Source organism: Monodon monoceros, unplaced genomic scaffold (genome assembly GCF_005190385.1).
Source record: "Monodon monoceros isolate NGI ecotype Baffin Bay Population unplaced genomic scaffold, NGI_Narwhal_1 Super_Scaffold_8, whole genome shotgun sequence".
NCBI classification, from domain to species: Eukaryota; Metazoa; Chordata; class Mammalia; order Artiodactyla; family Monodontidae; genus Monodon; species Monodon monoceros.
In genome coordinates, this window is record NW_021703785.1 from 62,753,225 (window position 1) to 62,774,551 (window position 21,327).

Below are 21,327 nucleotides of genomic sequence, written 5' to 3' on the forward strand. Positions count from 1 at the left end.
ACTACGGAAATAATATATTCTGGGGAAAAGGTGCAGCTTTGGAAATAGTGAAATAAGTCCATATAGTATCCATTAGCAGTCCTATAAAGTCTCCTAGTATCTCTGTCCACATCTCTCCACGCCCACTGCCAGTGCGTTAAGCCAGGCCACCATCATCTTCATCTTGACTTCTGCAATAAAATCCTTCCTAACTGGTCTTCCTACTTCACCTTCGCTTGCTTCTGGTCTGTTCGCCATATAAGCAAACCACAGTAATGTTTTGAAAACCTCAAAGCCGACCATGCCACCACTTGCTTAAATTCCTCTAAAACCATCCCATTGTACTTCACATTCAGTCTAAACGCATTATCATTCATCTGCAAGGCCCCTGCCTTGCTCTTTGACCTCATCTCCCATTGTGTGGACCCTGATGCTCTAGTCCTCCCTTCATTTTTCTGTTTTAAAAATAAGCCAACTTTGTTCCTGCCTCAGCACCTTTTAAAATTCTCTCTCTCTGCTTCAACTGTTCCTTCCCTGATCTTTCCACAGCTTGTTCCTTCTTGTCATGTCTCAGCTCACGCATCATTTCTTCAGAGTCCTTCCCTTCCCTAATGTTGCCCTCTCTATCACGTATTCACCACAGTACCCTGGTTTTTCTCCTACTGCTTATTGTTATCTGGAATGATCTGACCTGTTTACTTGTGTATGTGTGTCTTCACTTCTGGACTGTCAGCTACGTGGTAGCAGGAATTTTGTTAGTCTTGTCCATTTTTATTTCACCAGTGCCTAGAACATTCCTTGGCAAGTGACAGTGTTCTACAGATATTTGTGATTTAATTACACATTTAACACCTACTAATTTAAACCATGTTTATTCTGAGTTTCTTGTATTAGCTTTGTGTAGTTCTAATCTCTTAATATTTCAGGTGTTTCAAGAGATATTCCAGGTCCTCTCTGAATCGGCAGCAGGATCTGTCTCATTGTCCACCTCCTCCTCAGCTAAAATTACTTGATTTCTTACAAAAAAGAAAGGAAAGAAAAGCAGGTCAGCATTATGACCTCAAAATTTCTAAAGCAGGAAACGTAAGTATATATTTTTAAATGAAGCTTATTATTATACCAAATGCCTTGCCTTATTTTCAGTGTTCAGTGTATTTATTTATACTCTTTTTAATTTTTTAGTGTGTGGATATGTGGAAACGGAGTCCCTGTAATTTGGCCATACCTTCTGAAGTGGATGTAAGTCAGTGCATGAATTGCACGTCCTTTCATGTAAGGTTCCTAAGTTTGACTAATAGTAGTTTAAACTTTGGGAAAACAAAGACTCTTACTACTTCTTTTTTTATTTTATTGAATGAAAGATTCTTTAAATTCTGTAGTGCTTTACAGTTTTCAGAAGTTTCACACATGTGATTTCATATAATCCCATAATAACCCTTTTTTTCCCATTACCCCTATATTGCCCCTCCCCCCTTCCTTTTCCCCACTGGTAACCACTAGTTCATTCTCTCTGTTTGTGCTAAGACTCTTCTTAAGTCAGCTGCTCATTTTCAGAAGCTATTCTATTTTCACATTAACTTGTCTAAAAATGTAACTCCTTAATATAGGTCTGTGTTTAGAGCAGGAATAATAACCAAAGTATTTCAAAATGTGTAAAAAGATGGTACATATTATATAATATGCATAAAATGACTGATTTTTTTCATAATATTTCATCATAATTTCCTGATAATGCTTTTCTCACTGACTAAATTTAAAAATTAATAGTATTGGAGCAGTAGCCAAGATTAGGAACCTTGGGTGGTATTCTTTGCTGGCCCATGAAACACATGAACTATAAATGAGCAAAGACAGGAAAGAGATCTTTTGATGGGAGGTTCCATATTTCTTTTGTTTCCCCATTTCTCCTATTTTTATTATTCACTCAATTCTTTAGAATTGGTCAGTTATTTTAGCAGATGTTTGCTCTGTGCATCCTTCCCAGGCTAGCACATGTATAATTCTTATTACCTTTGATTTTTTAAAAATTGTCAGAAGCATCAGAAGTACACTGTATATGCAGCTCAAGAGAGTAAGCCACATTATCTTTTAGTAACTTATGCGCCCCTCAAGGAACGCGGCCTGAGAAGAGATATTTAGTGTAAATACCAAAGTGTGGGATTTAGCTTCGGAGGGCAGTCTGGATATCTAAAGCAGGGCTTCCGAAACCTTAATGTACATAAGAATCACATGGGTTGCTTGTTAAAATGCAGGTTCCAGTTCAACAAGTCTGGGCTAGGACCCGAGATCCTGCAATAATGAAAAGCTCCTAGGTTGGTGGCACTGGAGTCCACAGACCACGCCTTGAGTAGCAAAGCCCTAATAAAAAGTGTCTCAGCCTAACTCGATCAGTTGAAGCATCTAGGATACCAGTTAAACATACACACTTAAACCCTCATTTCAGACCTGCTTACTGAATCAGGTCTCCAGGGGAGGGATATGGGAATCTGAATTTTTACCAGATGCCCAAGTGAATCTGTTACTCTTAGAATCATGGTTACCAGGAAGATGAGAACTTTGTTTCACACAGACTGGTAGGAGATACATGGAATATATGGTTCAAGTCTGACTAGAAAATGGGAAAGATTTACAAAAATTTTTACCAATCCTAATGTAACTTCCCTAGTCTCTTCCTAGTTTTGTCCACACTGTTACATGACAATTCCTGTTCCATTAGAGACCCAGCCAAAGGAAATGATCCAGATCCTGGTCCTAATCACCTCGCTGACATCCCAGTTTTCCTAAAAGTCAAATGTAATATCACCTTACGGAGCATAAAGAAGAGGCACTGTCCAAAACAGCAGCTGTGCTTATTACATTTATTTAATGGCAAAAGAGATTCTAATTTCGTTTTATTTATAAAACCAGTTGGTCTAATTGAATATATATCAGGAGAATTTTAAACTACTTAAGCATAAGTAGTTGGTGTTATTAGCGATTCAAGAATTTTTGTGCTAAAAAGTATAGTAACTGAAAGTGGGGTTTGGCTGCTCACCACTTAAAAGACAGTAAAGAGGCCAGTTTGGTGGAAAGGAAAGTTTGCTTTATTTTAGATGCCAGCAGCTGTGGGGGAGAGCAGACGCCTGTCCAAAGGCCAACTACCGCTCCTGACAATCAGGGAGCAAGAGCTTCTGTACACGGAGGGAGGGGGCTACATGCAGAAACAGTACAGTCAGCTCTGACAGTCGTCTTGAAATTGGTCATCAATGGTCTGACCAGCATCTCGATTGTTTTAGGGACAGTTAATCTTCACTTCTAGGGTCAGTTTGTTCCCATTTCTTTGAGGCTAGTTCTCGGAATCTTGGCAGCTTATGGCATGGCTACAGCCTGGTCATCATGTAGTTGACTCCTTCCACCTGGTGGGGTTACAGTATCTACAGGACAGCTCACAGGTTAGGGCTCAGAGTATTATCTATAGCCCTTGAGGAGGAACTAAAGGGCCTTGACTTTGCTCCATTACTAAACTATTATTTGGTCTTCTTAACTGTTTTCCTTTGTTTCTGCATTTTCTCACTTCTCTGATTAAACTTATTCTTTGGCTAAAGTTTTTCCACAGACAAAAGCAGGGGGACGGGGCGGGGGTTGGGTTGGGGAAGGGTCCTGCCCCGTTTCAGTGTATTGTATTAAGTTACTTAGGTTTTTCTCTTTGGTCATAATACTGATTTCATTTTATCTGATGTCTCTTGATTTGATTGCTTAGGTGGAAAAATATGCCAAAGTGGAAAAATCTATCAAATCTGATGACTCACAACCAACAGTCTGGCCAGCCCATGTAAGTAACCATTGCAGTCTCCATTTCTAATGATGCTGTTTCTAATCTGGGATCTGAATTTATTAGACATATAAAGTACAGTAGCCTTTATTTTGGTATCTTCTTTTGTTTGTTTTTTTAAGAACTTTCTGGGAGTTTAGTGAATTAAAAAAAGGAACAACAATTTAGTTTTGTTTTTCATAAAATACGGTTTCCATTCTAAGGACGATTTTAATGCATAACTGCATTTTTACTTTTGTTTTGGTCCCCTGTTGGTAGTTCTGATTTGTTTTCTGTTTCAAATTAATAATAAGTTATTCTAAGGATATCTTTAAAGAGAAATGTTTTGTGTATGTTTCTCTAATTGCAGTGACTTCTTAAAGGCATATTTAATTATGTGGCATAATTAATAGGCATAATTATGAATCTAGGAGTGAAATGAGAGTTGTTTTTTTTTTAAATTTCTTTTTGGCTGTGTCGGGTCTTAGTTGGCGACACGCGGGATCTTTGTTGTGGCGTGAAGGATCTTTCGTTGCAGCACACGGGCTTCTCTCTAGTTGCGGCATGCGGGTTTTCTCGCTCTAGTTATGGTGCGTGGGTTCTGTAGTTAGAGCGTGTGGGCTCTGTAGTTTGCAGCATGCAGGCTCAGTAGTTGTGGCGTGCAGGCTTAGTTGCCCCGTGACATGTAGGATCTTAGTTCCCCAACCAGGGATCAAACCCGCATTCCCTGCATTGGAAGGCGGATTCTTTACCACAGGACTACCAGGGAAGTCCCGTGAGAGATACTTGGTATGTGCAATAGCAAAAAGACTAATGACAAATGGAAACAGGTTTGCTTTTGAAAGTTTTATCCTTTTAGTATTTAATATTTGCATTCATATGTTCAGTATATGAAATTCTGACATTTCACTAGGGCTTTGTTAACTAAATATCCCACTGAAACTCTTGTTCCCAGAGTACCATGTTGAAAAAAGAATCCTGAGCTTCTTTCCCTTAGGCTTTTTTCTCTTAAATAGGTCTAAGGACTATGTTCCATGTGTCTTTTTATTGCAAGATGTAAGTTAGTGTGTCATTTACTCCTGATTTGTGTTAATTCTGACTATGTATTTACTGGAGAAGGTATTTATTTGGGATGCTCGGTCTTTTTCAGGATGTAAAAGATGACTATATATTTGAATGTGAAGCTGGTAATCCATATCAGAAAACAAAGCTGACCATTTTGCAGTCACTTGGTGATCCACTTTACTATGGTAAAATACAGCCATGTAAAGAAGATGAAGAGAGTGACAGTCAGATGTCTCCATCCCAGTGAGTTCTGTTAAATACAGGCAGTTGACAAAATAAGCCATCAGAATGTATTTAGCAACTATTGATGAACTATTAATGAATAAAAGTTTCCCTGTTTTGTTAGTTAAATACTCCAGTTAGATTTGGCAGCAGACCTAAGTAAACTTAAATTGTAGTTACCTTGCTGTCCAAGAGTTCTTTAAAATAATAATTTCTTTAAAAAACAAAACCAAAAAAACCTGTGCTGTAAATTCTTCTTATATTTGCTTTGAAAGATATGCCCGTCATATCCCTCTTGGTATATTTATGTGTTGCCACTTATGACTTTTACCTCTCTGTGAGCATGAAGTGCCTCCGGGTAATAATTTGTTTAAATGGGAAGCAAGTTTACTGTAAATTAAATGTAAAAGCTGTAAAAAATGCTTGATATTTCAGCACTACCTGTAAGGACACAGACTCAGTGCTTAATGTAGTTACTGGCTCTAGAAATACATATATAGTTGTCCCTTGGTATCCACAGGGGATTGGTTCCAGGATCCCCTTGGATACCAAAATCTGCAGATGCTCAAGTCTCATATCAAAATGGTGTAGTATTTGCAACCTCTGTACATCCTTCCCATGTACTTTATCTGGGTTACTTACAATACCTAATACAGTGTAAATGCTGTGTAAATAAGTAATACATACAATTTAAATGTTACGTAAATAGTTGCCAGCCCGTGGCAAATTCAAGTTTTGCTTTTTGGGACTTCTCTGGAATATTTTCCCCCAAGTATTTTCATTCCATGGTGGTTGAATCTGGGGATGCAGAATCTGCAAATATAGAGAGCCAACTGAAGTTGATATTCCTAAACTTACGGGCTACATGTATTTACTACAAGGTACCAGTATTTAGTTTTGTTTTCCTTGTTAGTTTTATTATTAGTTCTGCTTTTTAATCAAGTCGATGCTGTTTTGAAAAGAAGGAAAAATAAAGAGAACCTCAGCAGAAAAAAGTAGGGGCCAGCTCTATGTTAAATCCTTACAAAATACTAATTGAAACTATGGCAGAAAAATGGATTTTAAAGAGTAACCTCACCAATACCTAAGTAAAAGTCAATGGGAGGAAACAGCAGTCAGGGAATCAATCCTCAGCTTATTTTTTCACATTAGCAGTTTTTATTTTTGTATGCTAAGTAGAAAAATCAGATATTTCGATTAGCTGTATTTTGTAGTCTTCCCTTTAAAGATACACGTTGGTCATTTTAAATAGTTACTAACTTTTCTCAAACACAAGGGCATATGTTCTCTCATTAAAAAAAAAAATTGTTCAAAAGGCCAACTGATTAGATTTGTTTGACAAGAAGAGAATTGAATTTTTTGCCTTTTACATCAGGACGTTGCTGCAGAAATGCTGCATGGTTTATTACCTTCTAGTCCTTCTCCCATATTCATAAATTACTTGATTTAATAGCTATGAAGTCAAAGTTTGAGCTGCATTAACCAAGTTTTTTCTTTTTTTTTACATTTTATATTTCAGCTTCTCCACAGATGATCATTCAAATTGGTAATTAAAAAATAAACTCACTATTTTAATACGTTAAGAAATCATATAAATGTCAAACTCTTTTAAGACTTGATAAAGACTTTTTATTTAAATTGGCGATAAACCATCTTCCTTGTCTAAAATATATTCTAAGGGCCTGCTATATAGACATTAATAATGTCTTCCAAAATCAAAGGTTAAAGTGAGAGGAAGGCCAAAGGCCTTGTACATGGTAGTTCAGTGAATATTGCTGTAGGACAGACACTTGTGAGGGTGTATAGCACTTGGTAACTTTCAGCCCAGATTTTGTTTTGAAACATAGGTTTTCTGCCAAAGTAAATCTTTAAATTAAGTCAGCCAACTTATTCACAGAATTATTTTGTAATGCATGCAGAACTTGGTCATTGCTTCCTATTTTTTAATGTATTTTAAAATTTGTGTTTTCATGATATCTTGGTAGATTTTAATTCAGTTTATAAAATTACTGTCACTAAAATATGGAAGTCTTCAAAAGTAATCTCAGGGCTCCTTAAAACAAGTCTATCTAATACTTTTCTTTTTTAAAAAACAATTTAGGTTCATTATTGGATCAAAGACTGATGCTGAGAGGTAAACATATTTGCATCTTTATTTGTGATCTGGATGGATTCTTGTAGGGTAGAGACTATTCCATTCGAAGTCAAAGCTTTGATTTTAATTATGCCTAGGTATTACTAGGATTTTTAAATAGAATTAGGAAAATAACAACTAAAAGGATAATGTTTAAAATGTAGCTTTATTTTAAATAAGAGAACTTAGCTATATCTACAGTAGCTAAGGAAAATGATTTCTAGGTAACAGTTTAATCAGAATATAAGTGAGAGTCAATGGGTAGTTCTTTTGGCTACTTATTGGTGAAATAATCCCTGTAATTTCTGTATTAGAGACAAGATACCACAAGTATCTTTAGATTGTTAATTAGCAAAATGTTTTCAGCATTAGCTTGTCATTGAAAATATTAGAAGAATGTGCTTTTATCAAAGATAAATTGTCTAATTTTAATTTTTGTGTTATTTTTGATAGAACTTGTTTCATTAACAGTTACTATTCATTTCCTATGTAGTAAATTTATGTTTAAAATAGTTAGCTAATCATGACCTGTTTTCCCCCTAATATTTCAGAGTAGTCAGTCAGTACCAGGAACTGGTCCAGAACGAAGCCAAGTGTCCAGTGAAGATGTCGCATAGCTCCAGTGGCTCAGCGAGCTTGAGTCAGCCTTCTCCAGGGAAGGAAACAGAAGTGTGTTTGCTTAGCTTTTTTTGTGCTGTTACTTTTTTCTGCCTAATTGCTCTCAAGTAATCTGAGAAATGTTAAGGACTGTTTTATGAGGGATAGGGGTATTGTTTAGTTTTGTTTTTACTTTTGATTTTCTTTTTATTACTTAACTTTTTATGATGGAAACTTTCAAATGTACACAGAGGTAGAGCAAAAAGTGTAATGAACATCTGTGTATACTGATCACCCACCTGGCGTCAACAGTTACTATTTTTCTGGAGATGATTTAAGGGTGAAGCTTTGCTGCCATCTTACTCTGCTCTTCTCCCTCAAACCTTCTCCCTACCTTATTACTCAGAAATCTTTCCTTCATCCTGTGTATACTGTAAGTTATCTCATGGATCTCCTTATGTGGAATTACATTTTTTTGAAACACCTCTAATACCCAATCTATAAACATTAAACCTACATTGCAGTTTTTTAAACCGTGTTTTCATCCAGGAGTTATAATAGTGTTACTAATTTGTGAATTTCTGATTTGACCTTAATTTTAATGAGTATGCTTAATGTCACTGTCTTAGCAGCCCGAGACCCTGTCAGTTCAGTCTTCAGTATTGGGGAAGGGAGTAAAACATCGACCTCCACCCATCAAACTTCCCTCAAGCTCAGGAAATAGTTCCTCAGGTATTACATTCCTTAGTTTTTTGTAATCTAGAGTAAGAAACAACAGATGATCGTAATCCATTTACTCATATTTTGATTTACTCAGAATTTTAAATTGTAAATCTAGGAAACAACGTATATATTTTTCTTCTAGGTAACTATTTTACACCACAGCAGGTCAGCAGCTTTCTTAAATCTCCAACTCCTCCTCCTGCTTCTAAGCCACCAAGTCTTTCTCGGAAGTCATCCATGGATCTCAATCAAGTTAGCATGCTTTCTCCAGCTGCCCTGTCACCTGCCAGTTCATCACAAAGTGAGTCATAACTTAAATTCTTCATTAACTCTTCGTAAGCTTTTGCATTAGTGTTTCTTAAGATGGCTCTTTTTGACCAGTGAAATAGTGAAATCTGAATGTACTGTCTACCCAAAATGTAATTTTTTGAGAAGCTTCATGCCAATCTCTTGTTGACTGTATGTATCACATGTTTATTGTAATTGTATTTGTTTTTCTGTATTTATGTATGCACCTCGTGTATACCTTTCTTATAGACTTGCAACCTACACATCTCCTGAAAAAAATAATGTGGTAGTTAAATGTGGCAATGAGTCCAAATTATTTTTTATTCCAGTGTACCCTTGGGCATTTTATGTAAACTATGCAGCTGATATGGAAAAAAAGTCATAAGAGTTGTTGCTGCAGTCTTATCTTTGTAAATGTAAGAAGCCAACTAGTTCCAAGGTGGTGATACAGTAAACTGAAAGCCGATTTTTCAATAACACTCTTACACTCTTACAAATTGTTATCAGTTAGTAAAATGTGGGATGATCATAAAGCATCTGAAGATATTAAAATGTAATTTTTACTACTGAATACTTTTTTTTTTTTAACATCAAGAAGAGTTATTCAAGAATTCTAGCGTTAGTTTGGGAGAATTTCTTCAAATTAGTAAGTATCTGAGATATTTAGGTACCAACTTGCAAAAAAGCATTCCAGTTTTTTAGATTTTTTAATAAATAACTAATGTGTGCTGAAAGTTTTAGTACACTGCACAGTGACAGGGTGGTCTTTGCATTAGATGTAAACATCTTCATCTTGATAGCTCAAAAGGTGTAATTTTTCTGCCTTCTTGTTTTGCACAAAGAAAAATTTATAAATTTCCTGAAAGTCTTATTCACACTTCTTATGTTGTGGGTATGGATTATGTTAATCTACTGCACACAGTTGTTACTTTAAGTAAGGGTTGAGTGACAGCTTCTGGACATTCACATTTCTTTCCTTTCTTTCTGCAGGACATGAAAGCTAAAAAAGAAAACACCTCAAGAGCTTTTGGTTTTATTTTTTTGGTTTTTGTTTTTTGTTTTTATTTTTTTTAAAAAAAGTTGATAAACTGTGCATACTTCATTCACAACAGATTTTCTATACATTCTACATTTAAACAGAAGTACACAGTTACTGTTAAAGATGCAGTATTATCTCTCAAATATTTGCTTCATTACTGTGTTTTGTAAAATTTGTGAGGATAAACTTGATGTGTTAGGAATTAAATATGTATATCTAGGTGCCAAATATGATTGTTAATCATATGTAATTTATTAAATATGTTCAGAGTTTATCTCAGACTGTTAACAGAAAATAAGCAATATTTCTAAGTGAAGTCCTAAATTAGTGAAATCGTAAATAACAAAAATTAATTTGAAGTCCTTTTAAACTTTATAGGCCAAAGGTAGCATGTAGGAAACTAACTTTTAAATGGGTATTGTGGTAGAATACAAACGTATATTTTTACTGTTACTGTAATAGCATCTCTGATGGGATTTGTAGGTGATATACTGCATCCTTAATTGTAATTGAGTGTAGCAACACTCATGTATCATGTGTAGAAATTAACACTTGCAGTTAACTGCTTTAAAAAAAAACTGGAACAAATTGTCAGTGCTAAATAAGATTCCATTAACCTTATTTTAAAAAGGACTGGCCATTTATAACAAACTAGCAATTTTTATTTTTCTCAATGAGCAGGATCTGGAACTCCTAAGCCATCTACTCCTACACCAACCCCTTCATCGACCCCACACCCTCCTGATGCTCAGAGCTCAACTCCTATTACCCCTTCAGCTACCCCTACTCCCCAAGATTCAGGCTTCACCCCTCAGCCCACTTTGTTAACTCAGTTTGCTCAGCAGCAAAGGTCTCTGAGCCAGGCAATGCCTGTAACAACCATTCCTCTTTCCACCATGGTAACATCTATAACTACAGGAACCACGGCCACCCAAGTCATGGCAAACTCTGCTGGACTTAACTTCATCAATGTAGTGGGCTCTGTTTGGTAAGTTTGCATTGATGCCCTGATTTTTTTTTTAAGATACTGTAAGCAATCTAAAGAAATTCTTATTTGTGAAATTAAGAACAAACTGCATATTATTGAAATTGAAAGAAAATAGTTTCTATGTGGATAGAAGCTATCTCAACAAGTATGTTTTAATTTTAGGTGATCAATCTATTACATGCACTAATGATACTACTACACATTGACAGTGGCTTAGATTTTCCTGTTTATCCTCTGTTTTACCATCTTTTAATCCATTGATTAGGACATTACTCTTCCAAATTATATTTTAAATATATAGTACTTGATAAATATTCAGTAAATATACAGTACTTGATAAATATATAGTACTTAATTGATAAATATACAGTACTTAATTTTTGCCAACCTTGCTGTCACTTTCTAGCAAAAAAATGAAACTAAGCCTCCAAATTGACATTTAAGACAGAAATATCTGTGTTTGTTTAGTGGTTTTTTAATCCAAGGAATTATGTGGCTGATTTTCCCTTTTATAGTGCTAGTTTAATGCTCTGTCTTATTCTCCTGCAGTGGAGCTCAAGCTTTGATGAGTGGTTCAAACCCTATGCTGGGCTGTAACACTGGTGCCATAACTCCTGCAGGAATAAACTTGAGTGGCCTTCTACCCTCAGGAGGTCTGCTACCAAATGCATTGCCCAGTGCAATGCAGGCAGCTTCTCAAGCAGGTCAGAATATTAGAAATAATAACCTCTAATAAAATTAAAGTCCATGCTTATGTAAAAATGCCATTTTAATGATATTATTTAACATCCTTATTTTATGAAGTATTATGTCGGAAGTATTTCCTTTCAAAAGCTTTAAGAGTTCTGGTATTTGAATTAAAACCCATCTAGCTATGAACTTCTCTGTGAGGAAACTTGGTAAGCCTGTAAGTCTCTGCAAATTTTATCTTTACCTTCCAAAGATTATTATAAAAGTAACTTTTATAATTGTCAGTGTAGTCCTGTCCCAGGTAAAAGAAATGTATTTTGAAAACCATATATATGAGCAAGAAAAGCAACACAGCATGGCATTTAAAAGCCTCAGTTCTGGAGCCAGACTGCCTGATGTGAATCCTGCTTGTGCAGCTTACTTTAACTGTGTAATCATGACAGAGTTACCTTTGTGCCTCACTTTCTTCATAAATGTGGATAATAATAATACTTTACCTCAGAGTTGTGAGGATTGAATGAATAAATACAGATGAGATGCTTAAACTATGCTTGAGATGTGATAAACATTCAAAAATATTTGCTGTCATCATCATTAGTAGTAGTTTTCTTGCAGTAGTAGTAATAATTATAATTACATATACTGAAAAAGAGTTTTAACAACTTGTGCTTTTTTTTTTTAATTTACTAATTATTTGGTTGCATCAGGTCTTAGTTGCAGCAGGCGGGCCCCTTAGTTCTGGCATGCAAACTCTTAGTTGAAGCATGCATGTGGGATCTAGTTCCCGGACCAGGGATTGAACCCAGGCGCGGAGTCTTAACCACTGCGCCACCTGGGAAGTCCTGACTTGCGCCATTTTTTAATGCTCTTTAAGAGAATGTATTATATCTCAGAACAGTTCGATTTCTTACTACTGAGAAAAAAATTAACAGGAAAAGTAAACTCAGCATAGTAAGAAAAACTTATCTGAAACTTTCTATGAGTTAAGAGAAAGAGAACCCAAAGAATATAATTTAAACATGTTAATATATTGCTGTGATTTTCTAATTCTAGCTCATATTCTTATTTTAATATGTATAAATATGCTCTAGTGACAGAAGCCCTGGAAATGGAATCAGTGTTGAATTTAGGATTTTATATTTACATATAATTCTACCAGTTACTTGTGGCTCCAAATGCTAACTGTGGGGTCTGAAAGCATTCACTTAATTTTTCCACCTTAGCCTGAGTTTCATATGTTCTAAAATGGGAGTGAAAATTTCTAAATTCATTTGGTACTTATGAGAAATAAATGAAGTGATATGAAAGTGCCTTTAGAAAGCTATAAATTATTATACAGATGTCATCCACCTTTAAAGGGAGTATGTCTTCTTTTTTTTTTTTATGAGAATCCTGGAGGGAATATCAGTATTGTCACATTTTTATCTGATTATGCATTTTCCATTTCTTATACAAGACTTTCATACTGTCATCTGTTCATTATTTGCTCTGTATCTTTTTTAGTACAATTATCTGCTTAGAGGACTATATACATTTTTAACTAGTGTTCGAATTGGTATATTTAGTAAGGAAAATATATACAATACATACTTTGAGACTGGGATCAGCAAACTATAACCCACATCTAAGCAAGAATAGTTTTACATTTTTTAAAGTTTGTTTTTTTAAGAAAAGACAAGAGAGAGTATATGAGAGTCTCTGTGTGGCCCATAAAGCCTACTGGAAGAGTTTGCCAACCCCTGTTTTATGATGTGCTCCATGTTGTGTCACAGATTTTGGGGAATAAGTTCAGAATTAACAGAGCATCGTTTCCTGACTTTCAGCTTGATCCTTACACACAAAATTCAGCAGCGTTCTTTAGCATTATTAATATTAGCATTTGTACTTTAAAAAATGGCACAGGGCACACTGCTTCTCAGAGATAGGGTTATTATCATATGCTGTTTAGCACTGAGGAATATAAATAGATGCCAGTCCCTGAAATGTATTCGCACAACAGTGATAGTTTTATTATATTTATGGTGTTTGCATACTGCTAGATTACTTTTCCAACCAACAGTCAAAATAGTTACAAAGAAGTCTCAGTTTCTGAAATACAGATTATAGTGTACATCGGGTGCTCACATCTTTGGTATTGATGAAAATAGGGGGTTTTTTGCTTACAAGAAATTTTTAAAGTATAGAAAATAAGCACATCTGTGCAGGAAGCACTTAAAGTAGTATATTTTTATATACTAAAGTATAAAATACTTTCAAGTATAAAGTTTTAATTCTCTGTTTTAACCACGAGTTTTATTTAATAGGTGTTCCATTTGGTTTAAAAAATACTTCAAGTCTCAGGCCCTTAAACCTACTCCAGGTAAACCTGAAACACTGCTTTTTATTAAAGTTTTTATAGTTTTTGTTTGTTTGTTTTTAACCATGTAAGTTTGTACATATCAGCATTTGAAGTTTTGAGGTTGTCCAGAATCTTCTAAGGGTGTGGTTACCTTTGCATGTTCAAGTAGATAAGGGGAAAGAATTGGTATCCTATGTACTGCACTTTCATCGGCTCTGGCACCACTGCCAAATCAAGAACTAGTTCCAGAGGAGAGAGTTGACAACTGGAGGAAAATAACTTGCCTACAATAGTAGCAGCAGGTATACTTAGAAATAATTTCTCACTTAACAGACTTTTTATGTATGCATGTAGGTATTGCTGTTTGCTTATAGTAGATTTTCTGTGTGAATAGAAATTTTTAAAATTAGGTATGTGTCTTCTTTTCCTGAGGAGAATGTGACTTCGTGGCACAGTGCCAGGCACCTAGTAGTCAGTCAATAAATGTTTGTTAGATTACAGTTTGTGTCTAGTAGTGAGGCTTTTCTTAACACATTTTATCAATGTTAACATATAAAGAGAGATTGTAGGTAAAGAATTTAGTACATGTTGTGAACTTATAATATTCTGAGTGTTATGCTAGGTCCTTTAAGGATGGAGTTCAGTATTAAGCTAGTAGGTTGGAAAATGGATGGGATTATCTACAGAGAATTTTTAGAAAAGGTAGACATAAATATAAAGACTTGGAGACAAAGAATGGCAGAGCTATGGATTATTGGGAAATAACAAACAGATCAACCCAACCTGATATTCAGAAGTAATAAATCAGGAAATACATTTAGAACTAAATCTTAAAACTTATTTCCTGTCACAATATGCAAACAGTGTCAGTATTTACAGACTAATTGCAGAATGATCTAATTGTGTTATGGACACATTGGTTTATTTAGCCAACTTTCCTGCATTTTGCTGTAGGAATTTCTACAAGGATCAGTCTCAGTGTTAAGAGGAGTGGGATTCCTTAATAGCACTGATAATAAGGATTAAGGGCAAAGCCACCTTATAAATTATATTTTGCAACATTTATTACTGTCTACCTAATTGAGGAAGGAACATTTGACCTGTGCTTTGTCCAGGTTTACCTAACAGTGAGCTATGCTGTGTATAGAGCTTTTGACCCAAGACACCTTTTTTGACTATAAAGACCTAAGAGTTCTGTATTTGATATTTGCTTGGACTTTCCCACAAAACTTCAAAGTGCTTTTAACTTAAACTCCTGTAGAATAAAATGGAAAAACCATTTGTTTCCTGATGCATTTGGAATGCATAGTTTTAGTTTGTAGTGTGGAGTTTTCTGGATGATGCTTTTTTAAAAGTTTTTTTTTTAATTAATTTATTCAGAATGACAGAGCAAGTAATGTCTCCAAACTAAATATGGACATCTAATGCATTTTCTTTTCAGCTTTGGAATTCCTAGCTATGTTATATAAAAATCCATGCATTTCTGGTTTAGGGCAAAGCTAGACCAAATTTAGGGAGACAAGTTTTCTTAATATATATCTGATTATCACTAGCTTCTTGTTTATACTTCCAAATGCATTTAATGCTGTTTTGTGTTGATGTATAAAAGGAGTTAAATAAAAGCAGTATGTATATTTGGATAGCTAACTATTAACTTGAAGCAGAAAGACTTACATTGGAGATTACTAACATATTTGAGAGCCAAAGTAACAGCACTTAAAAATTGTGTTTAAAGCGATTGTTCCTTTTTTTTAAGGGCAGGAATCTTGTTTTGTTTCCATTTTTGTTCACCTATTTCCTCAGTCCCTGGAAGAATGCCTAACACATAGTGAATGCTCCAGAAATGTTTGTAGAATAAAGAAATTTAATCTGAAATCGGCTAATTAATTCTTGCTTACTTAATAGCTTCCAGGTGGCTCGCTCATTTTTAACACACTGCAGCAGCAGCAGCAGCTTTCTCAGTTTACACCACAGCAACCTCAGCAACCCACAACTTCTGTTCCTCAACAGCCAGGGGAGCAGGTATGTCCTTTCTACCTTCCATATGCTTTGTATCATGGAATTATAACCTTTTTTGGTATATGCCAAGCATATTTCAAGTGTTTTTATTTAGATTGTTTGAACCAACTTTTCATGTGCGGTTTTTCTTCATTAACAGTAGCAGCTATCAGTTATAGGGTGCCTATTTCTAATTCTCACAACCGCCATACTTGAATAGATGTGTCACTTCCATCTTGCATAGTCTGAAATAGATTCAGGTGAATAACTTGCTCACAACCATACATCGAGTGGCAGAGCAGGGATTCAAGTCCAAGTCTTTCTGCCTCTATAGGCCATGTATTTTCTACCCCATCATCATCCTTCTTTTGATAGTATTTTGTCTCTATTAGAATACAGATGTTCTTTTTATCTTGAAGCATAAAACAGAGCGAAGATAGACAAAAACAAATACTTTGTATATTGCCAAACAAAATGAAATTGAACAAGAACTACAGTAAATTAAAGTAATAGAAGGAACTTCAGATTTTTCTGAACCTTTGCTGCACTTTGGAATCATCTGGGAAACTAAAAATTACTGATTGCTGAGTCCCACCCTCATCGTTTCTCTTAGTTCATAATTAAATATATGTAGTGTTCACTATCAGTCCTTCCACCAAAGATTCCCCAGTCAAATCTTGATTGGATAATGCTCATCCTCTATTAGATTTCTTAGGAAAGGCACATTTAAAACTATTTTTCTTTATTAACACATAAAGGATTACTTGGCTGGATATAAAATTCTTGATTTGCACTTTCTTTACAAAATTGTAAAATACTGTAACATAAAATTTACCATCTTAACCATTTCTAAATATGCAGTTTAGTAGCATTAAGTATATTCATATTGTTGTGCAGCCAGTCTCCAGAACTTCTTCGTCTTGCAAAAGTGAAACTCTATACCCATTAAACAACTCCTTATTTCCCCCCTCTTCTAGCCAACTTTCTGTTTCTGTGAGTTTGACTACTACTCCAGGCACCTCATATAAGTGAAATTATACAGTATTTGTCTATTTGTGGCTGACCTGTTTAATTTAGCATAATACCCAAAAGGTTCATCCGTGTTGTAGCATGTGTCAGAAATTCCTTTTTAAGGCTGAATAGTATTTCATTGTATTTATATATCACATTTTGTTTATCCATTTATCCATCAATGGACATTTGGATTGCTTCCATCTTTTGGTGGAAGTCCGAGTTATCTTTTTTTTTTTTTTTTTTTTTTTTTTTAATGAATTGTGCTTTAGGTATTAAGTCTGAGAACTCCTCACCTAGCCCTAGGCCCCAAAGTTTTTTTTTCATAGTTTCCATTTAATTCTATGATCCATTTTCAGTTGATTTTTATAAAAGGTATGAGACTTTGGTCCAGGTTCATTTTATGGGGGGATATGGATGTCCATTTGCTCCAGCACCATTTGTTAGAAAAGCCATCCTCCTCAACTGAATTACTTTTGCACCTTTGTCAAAGATCAGTTGGCTGTGTTTGTGTGGCTCTATTTCTGTATTCTCTACTCTGTTTCACCCATCTATGTATTAATATCTGTCACTCTGTTAGTACCATACTGTTGTGATCGCTGTAGACTATGTATATATATACACACACACATATATATATACACACATACATATAGTAAGTCTTAAAATCAGACACAGTGATTCTTCCCATGTTATCCTTTTTCAGAATTCTTTAGCTGTTCTAGATCCTTTGCCTTTCCTTATGCATTTTAGAATCATCTTATCTATATCTACAGAAGACTTTGCTGGGATTTTTAAAGGAATTGAGTTAAACCTAAAGGTCATTTTGGGAAAGGCTTAGCATGTTTACTATGTGAGTTTTCTAGTCCATGAACACAGTGTGTCTCTAGGCTAAAATCAGCTAGTTTTCAGCATACAAAACCTGTATGTTTCATAGATTTACACCTAAGTTTCTTTCCTTCTTTCTTTCTCTTTCTTTCCCTTCCTCCCTCCCTTCCTTCCTTTCTCCCTCCCTCCCTCCCTTCCTTCTTTTCCCATTCTTGGGAAATTGTTAATGGTATTGTTTTTAATTTCATTTTCTACATGTTCATTGCTAGTATACAGAATTGGTTTTTGTATGTTTATCTTGTGTTCTGCAATCTTACTGACCTCACTTATTTGTTCTAGAAGTTTTTTTGTAGATTCGTTAGGGTGTTTTTTCCTAGATAATCAATGCCATTTGCAAATAAGGGCAGGTATTTTTTCTTTTCAATCTATATGCCTTTTTGTTTCCTTTTCTTGAATGTGCTCACTAGAAGTTCTAGTACTATGTTGCAAACAGTGTTTTAAGCTTTAAAAACTTGTTCTGATGAAGCTTTATAGAAGCAATATAGAAAAAAACAAACAGCCCTATCAAAAAATGGGCAGGCCTAAATAGATGAAAAGGGAGTCCTCTTGCACTGCTGGTGGAAATGTAAATTGGTGCAGCCACTATGGAGAACAGTATGGAGGTTCCTTTAAAAACTAAAACCCAAGCTGCCATATGATCCAGCACTCCCATTCCTGGGTATATATCCAGAAAAGATGAAAACTCTTTTTTGAAAAGATACATGCCACCCCCATGTTCATAGCAGCGCTGTTTATAATAGCCAAGACAGGAACAACCCAAGTGCCATCAACAGATGATTGGCTTAAGAAGATGTGGTATATATATACAGTGGAATATTAGCCATAGAAAGAATGAAATACTGCCATTTACGGCAATGTGGATGGACCTAGAGCATATCAAACTAAGCGAACTAAGAGCAAGACTAATGTTATATGATGGCACTTATATGTTGAATCTAAAAAATAATACAAACCAATCTATATACCAAACAGAAACAGACCCACAGACACAGACATAGAAAACAGACCGTATGGTTACCATGTTGCAGGGGTGCTTAAATTAGGAGTATGGGATTACCAGATACAGACTATTATACAGAAAATCGATAAGCAACAAGGATTTAACATATAGCACAGGGAACTACCTTCAATATCTTGTAATAACCTATAAGGGAAAATAATTGAAAAATACGTGTGTGTGTATATATATACAACTGAATTACTTTGCTCTATACCTGAAACTAATATTGCAAATCAACTATACTTCAATTAAAAAAAAAGTTCTGATGAAGTTTTATAGAAGCCTTAGTAATTATTTTTAATACAGAATCAGTTCTGAAAATTAGGTTTTATTTTCTTGCTTTCAAAATACCATAAGCTTATTCTTGCTAATTCTAAATACCTTTGACGTCTTTTCCTTAGGCCATTCTTTTTGCAAGACCTAGACTAATGTTGATTTTTTTTTCATATAGGAGTAAAATACTAATTCCACCAATCCAAAATTGTTTTTATTTTTGTACAAGTCACGTATTATTTTTTTATTCAGGCTTCTGAACAAAGTTGTACCAGTCAAGAACAGGCCTTATCTGCTCAGCACACTGCAGTTATTAACCTTGCTGGAGTAGGAAGTTATATGCAGTCACAGGCAGCTGGTTGGTATCTTCATAACTAAATATGTTGAATTTATTTAAAGTGTCTAATCTATTTGGGGTCTCACCATTTTAACTATTTCTTTTCCTTGTGCAGACAGTTACAAGGAAAAAGTTGTATTTAATGTGTGAACTATTAAATGGATTAATTGATGGCACTCAGATTTTTTTCATTATTTTGATAATTGATTAAAGTGCTTTGACCTACATATATTAACAGCAGTTAATGTTTTCCTCATGTTAAATTTTGTTGGGAAAATTTTACAGTTACCCAACTTACTAGGAAGCTTCTAAAGCTGATAGCTCTTCAGTTTTCCTGGGTTATTGAGACTGCATTTTTCCAGATTGCACAATCTTTTGTCTCGTTCCAGTGGCTTGTAGTTGTATGAATTAGGACTTAATAGTCAAGTAGCTTAGCTTCTGTAAGACACTTGTAAAAAAATGATTGTACTAAATGATTGCTCACCACTTCTAGTAATAAATGGTGCACCAAAGATGTATGTTTAATGAAGATCATTTCATCAATTGAAGATAGCAATTATAACTACATTTAATTAAAATCAAGAAGCCACATGTATAAGAAAACTGAGATACTGTTTGAGGATTAATGAGTGAACATGTTAACATTTTGAATTATCATTGGGCTTACTATGATGCCTTTAGAATCTGGTATAATTCCGTGTCCGAATTTGGAATAATTTATGTAAAGTTCTAATTTAGAGGCAGTGAATTTCCAAATGGAAATTTATTAGTATAAACTTCTACCCCACAAGCTATTTTTTCCTAAAATAGCTGTAGTATAATTTAGTGGAAAGAACTCTAGGCTGAAAAATGAGAATGTTCCTAGCTCAACTTGCCACTAATTACCTTTGAGTCACTCAAACGATCCAGGTCTGAAATGTCCTCAACTGAGTAGTGAAAGAGTTGAACTTGTCCCTGATCTCACTCAGCTCTAAAAGGTTCACCACCTTTGTTGCTAATAGTGTAGTCTGACATTCATCTTTTAGCACTTGTCTACCAGTTTTGTCCTTATGGTAGTTTGGATTTCTCCCACTCCATTTCCTACCTGATTGGTTATATTTTAAAATAACATACTGTATTCAATGTTTTGCTAGAAAGCCTTCTCAACAAAATAGCACTAGTATCAAATTTCATTGAGATGTAAGAAGAGAGAGGGATACAGTGCTTTGGCCCACATGCTTTCCCTTCTCTTCCATGTCCAGGAAGTTCTATCATCAATGGTACCCTCAACTAACAGGAGACTGTACTAAATTTATTCTGAAATGTCTGTGATTTGATACTTAAGATTAATCATACTGATACTTTTCTATTATTTCATTTTCTATGTTGTCCTTTTCTAACCCTGGTAGCCTTCAAACTTTCTGACTGGCCTGCTTTCCCCTTCTCCTCTCTGTAGTGTTGTCTCAGCTTGGCTCTGCCGAGAACAGACCTGAGCAAAGCCTTCCTCAGCAGAGATTCCAGCTCTCCTCTGCCTTTCAACAGCAGCAGCAACAGATCCAAGTAATCCAGCAACTTCACTCTGGTTACATTTTTAAAGATACTCTGCTCCAAAAGTACTTCAAAATACCTTACTTTAGTTTTATGTTACTGTCTTTTAAGACTATACAGTAATTGGTAAATAATTTAGCAAATTTTATTTAAAAGTCTGACAATTTTAGCCAGTGAACTTGGAGCACTGAATATTTTGTACATTTAAGTCATACTCTTTTCCTAATTCAAAATCTTTCCTGAAGTGCTGGTGGCACATTAACATACATTTTTATAGGTTTCAGTACATTTTGAAATAGTTTTAAGTGCCAATGGTTAACTTTTTAATACTGTACTGCAGAAAAAGGCAAGTGTACCAGTGTTCCTATTTGTAAATGTCATACCTGTTTTTGAAGAATGTTGTTCCATTATTCTAGAAGTCAGCATATTATAGTTGACTT

General features: G+C 34.9%; 1 protein-coding gene across 7 annotated transcripts in view; it reads left to right on the plus strand.

Annotated features, from left to right (window-relative positions):
- The window catches only part of SUPT20H (SPT20 homolog, SAGA complex component), a 39,500-nt gene that overhangs the window by 17,355 nt on the left and 818 nt on the right, over positions 1 to 21,327 (plus strand). For 3 of the 7 annotated variants that reach the window (XM_029209997.1, XM_029209998.1, XM_029210001.1), the window contains 15 exons: positions 906 to 1,062; positions 1,162 to 1,218; positions 3,719 to 3,790; positions 4,920 to 5,077; positions 6,576 to 6,602; positions 7,158 to 7,190; positions 7,742 to 7,859; positions 8,417 to 8,519; positions 8,653 to 8,811; positions 10,756 to 10,825; positions 11,375 to 11,529; positions 13,819 to 13,874; positions 15,759 to 15,875; positions 19,276 to 19,381; positions 20,796 to 20,899. In XM_029209997.1, coding sequence (XP_029065830.1) covers positions 906 to 1,062; positions 1,162 to 1,218; positions 3,719 to 3,790; positions 4,920 to 5,077; positions 6,576 to 6,602; positions 7,158 to 7,190; positions 7,742 to 7,859; positions 8,417 to 8,519; positions 8,653 to 8,811; positions 10,756 to 10,825; positions 11,375 to 11,529; positions 13,819 to 13,874; positions 15,759 to 15,875; positions 19,276 to 19,381; positions 20,796 to 20,899 — 1,492 coding nt within the window. Of the gene's footprint in view, positions 1 to 905; positions 1,063 to 1,161; positions 1,219 to 3,718; positions 3,791 to 4,919; positions 5,078 to 6,575; positions 6,603 to 7,157; positions 7,191 to 7,741; positions 7,860 to 8,416; positions 8,520 to 8,652; positions 8,812 to 10,518; positions 10,826 to 11,374; positions 11,530 to 13,818; positions 13,875 to 15,758; positions 15,876 to 19,275; positions 19,382 to 20,795; positions 20,900 to 21,327 lie in introns of all 7 variants that reach the window. The other 4 variants (XM_029209999.1, XM_029210000.1, XM_029210004.1 and 1 more) reach the window with 4 other exon arrangements.